General features: G+C 40.4%; 1 protein-coding gene across 1 annotated transcript in view; it reads right to left on the minus strand.

The window, feature by feature from the left end:
* The window catches only part of PTP4A2 (protein tyrosine phosphatase type IVA, member 2), a 15,573-nt gene extending 13,950 nt beyond the window's left edge, over nucleotides 1-1,623 (minus strand). Inside the window, exon 1 of the mRNA XM_019512275.1 lies at nucleotides 955-1,623. Within this exon, the coding sequence (XP_019367820.1) occupies nucleotides 955-1,050 (96 nt within the window). The 5' untranslated portion in view covers nucleotides 1,051-1,623. The remainder of the gene's footprint in view (nucleotides 1-954) is intronic.
* Nucleotides 1,624-3,285: the final 1,662 nt, after the last annotated feature.

Here is a 3,285-nt window from a genome sequence, read left to right on the forward strand (position 1 = left end):
AAAAAAAAAGGTTGGGAACCACTGCCATAGAGGTATCTATATTTGATGTTTTATTGTTTCCTCAAATTGAAAGTCAGAAAATTTGGATGCATCTTAAATTCAGCATCTTATATTCAACGGACTATAAGGGCCACACAGACGCATACATGTGCGTGTTACAGATTCCTTAAGAGACTTATGCAAGCTGGAATGCAGCAATACACCATTCCAGCCCCTCTCCGGTAATCCCATCTGTTTCAACAAAAGTTAAGATTCCATTTCTTAAGAAGTATTTAAGCCCTTATGGTATCAGTGACAATATTTTAGACATTACCCAGCGCCCAGAGCAAGTGCCTCCATTCATCTCAAATCTAAAGAGATAGTAATGACATTTTAAACTTTATTCTCATACCTGAAATATCCAATTAATCTGGGACCAATTCAGAATTTGGGAAAACTGCTGTTTTAGAAGTTAGATACTAATGCTATTCCTGCATGGAATCCTAGTCCCAGGATCAAACAGGATCATAAACACTTGTGATCTTGTTTACTATTGATTTAACAACCAGAAGATGAACCCATGGGTCTTTGTGGGTACAGCTCTGAAGTAGTTCATGAGAAAACAGGGATTAGTTTCTCTCTTTGGAACAGCAGTAGAGACAACATATTTAATACCTTTGAAGTTGTGAAAGGGAAGACTGAAGGACACATCTAAGCTCCAGAAGGAAGCTCTGAACTTCTCTTAATGAAAGAAAGCAAGACTCTTAAGAAAGGAAATCACCAGACTTCCCTGCTTCTGATCAAGAGAACTTTAAACAGTTTAAATGAAACAAAATACCTGCTGCTTGAAGCTTTTTAAGTGTAGCAGGTATCTGATCTCACTGATGGTGGACCCGCAAGACGATTCTGGTGCCGTTATGGGAATTTCAAAATGCAAGAAATGGAAAAACATGCCACATTATGTGGTCACCTTACCTCTGTGAACTTGTTGAGGGTAGCATTGGTTGGGTTGTGAGTGATCAAAAAACGCATATTCTCATAGGTGATCTCCACTGGAGCTGGACGGTTCATAATGGCAAACAATTTTTTTTTTCCCCCCGTGAGGGGCACACAAAAAAAAAAATTAAAAAAAAAAAATCAATAACCTTTGAAAGGTTTCACAGCAGAAAACATTAAAAAAAGATGAAAGCTTGCTTTTGACTTTTTGCTCTTAAAAAATTTCACTTTAGGAAAAGCAGGTTTGCTTTTGAATCCACTTGAATTCAACTTAGGCCTCAATTACTGCGGGTGGTATCCTTCAGACTCCAAAAACTCCGACTACATGCAAGACTAGGCAGCCTGTACTACATTTAGGCACTGGTGAGGCAAACAAAGTAAGGGCAGATCTTCTCTCCACTTTTTCTTCTTGATGTTTAGTTTTGCTAGAGTCAGTAAAAGGAATATGCTTCCAATATGCAGGAGATATCCCATATATTTGAGGGTGACTGCTGCGTCCGGAGTCTTCAAGGCAAGGTAATTATGGCACTGTAGAGCCCCCCCACGCCCAGCTCACTTGTCAGCCAGGGTGCTGTGCTGGGCCTGGCAGAAGTCTGCCCTAACACTCAGAATCGCCATAAATGTGCAACGTCTATTCCAACAGAACACCTAAAGAGGGGGGGGGAAAAAAATGTATGAGAGGGATTGCTGCTTTCAAGCCATAAGTCTCCTGAATAGCATATCCAGAATCTTAAGCAGTTTACTGTGATAAGCTTTAAACAAAGACTATTTTTTGAAAGTAGCTTGATGTACACTTAATCACATCTTTTATGATAATGTGGAGTGGCATCCCGGTGTTATGTACTATCAACTTTTTGATGAACTGAGATTTTGTAGAATATTTGTCATCCATCATGCTGATAGCCAGATAATACTGAACTCCAGAACTAGAGAGGAAACATCATCATACAGCCTTCTGTAGCTCATAATTAAACATTTACAACTGAAAGCAGCAGACTATTCACCACAGCTAAATAGCTGTAAATCAATCCATTACCTTTCATGAGCTACTTATGGACATTTGGGCTCAACACAAAATGGCTAGATAAGCAGCATTTCATTAAGATCGCCACCTGCCTCAAGTAAAAATAAATGGCAGAGGAAGCCAGCAAAATGAAAACGGCATGACTAACGCTTTGTAAAGTACTACAATCAGGACAAGCAACAGAAGACCAGGAAATTCTAGCCCTACTTTAAGATCAACTTTGATCTTACCAGTTACAACATTCATCAGTTCAGGAGGAAAAGCATGGGATTATCAAGACAGATCTGAAAGTGCCACCTGCTGTTAAGGTTGCCCAATACTTCTAAGACCATTTTGCCAGATCCTTACAAAACTTTGCCAAACTATTTCAGCTGGAGCTTTCTTTGCCATGTATCTGCCTCTTCTTGAATATTTTGGGAAAGGAGGTAGTTTTCGCTAACAGTTCAGTTGTGGTGGAGTATGAAATTAAGTAATCACAAAAAACCCGTTTTGTTCAAGTTTTTTTCCACCTTCTTGTTGACAACAACCTCTACTACCTCCATACTTCTGAAGCAGGGGCTTGACAGTTTGCAAAGAGGGGCTGCTTTAGTTTTCTTAGTTTTGGTCAGAGGTGAGATGTGCCTTTTGCCACCCTTGTGAAAATCTGCCTGATGGAGGCCATTTGACAAGGCTACATAAAACTCTCAGTTGACACATGCTCAGTAGAGATTTACTAGAATTGAGCAGCTAAATTTTTGAAGATGCTGTCTGCAGGGAGCACACCCGGCGCTGGCATGCAGAGGTTAAGCAAGTTTTTCTCATGTAATTGCTCTCCACTGGGAGCACTGTGGCATCTGCTGAGGGACCTGAGCACAAGAAAATTGCTTTTTCTGTGCTCTCCCTACTGCTCCTGCTGACACGGAAGCAGCCTAGAACAGGAGAAAACAGTCTGAGGTCAAATTTACACTAGAAAAGACTTGTCAGAATGGCTATGCTAGTAAACCCTAGGAATATTAAAAAGATACAGTATAAGCATGTACAAAAGTGCTGCTTAAAAGTGTGCTTATGGAGTACCTGTGCTAAAATGTGCAGCAGTTTTTTTTTAAAAAAAGGTAAAAAGGCATCCCTTCTGGATGAACTAAGTCTATGTGTTTATTTATGTGTTTTACTTCAAATTTCAAATTTGCCTCTCACTTCCATGTGCTTAGGGAGAGCAGGGTCTGACAGTAAAGGGGGGATGGTGGAGAGGGAAGGGGCTATAGAGGGAAGACGATGGGCAGAGGGCAAAGGGGTACTTTACCTCCAGA

The sequence above is a fragment of the Gavialis gangeticus genome, unplaced genomic scaffold (assembly GCF_001723915.1).
Source record: "Gavialis gangeticus isolate Ggan-Ray unplaced genomic scaffold, GavGan_comp1, whole genome shotgun sequence".
Lineage (NCBI taxonomy): Eukaryota > Metazoa > Chordata > Crocodylia > Gavialidae > Gavialis > Gavialis gangeticus.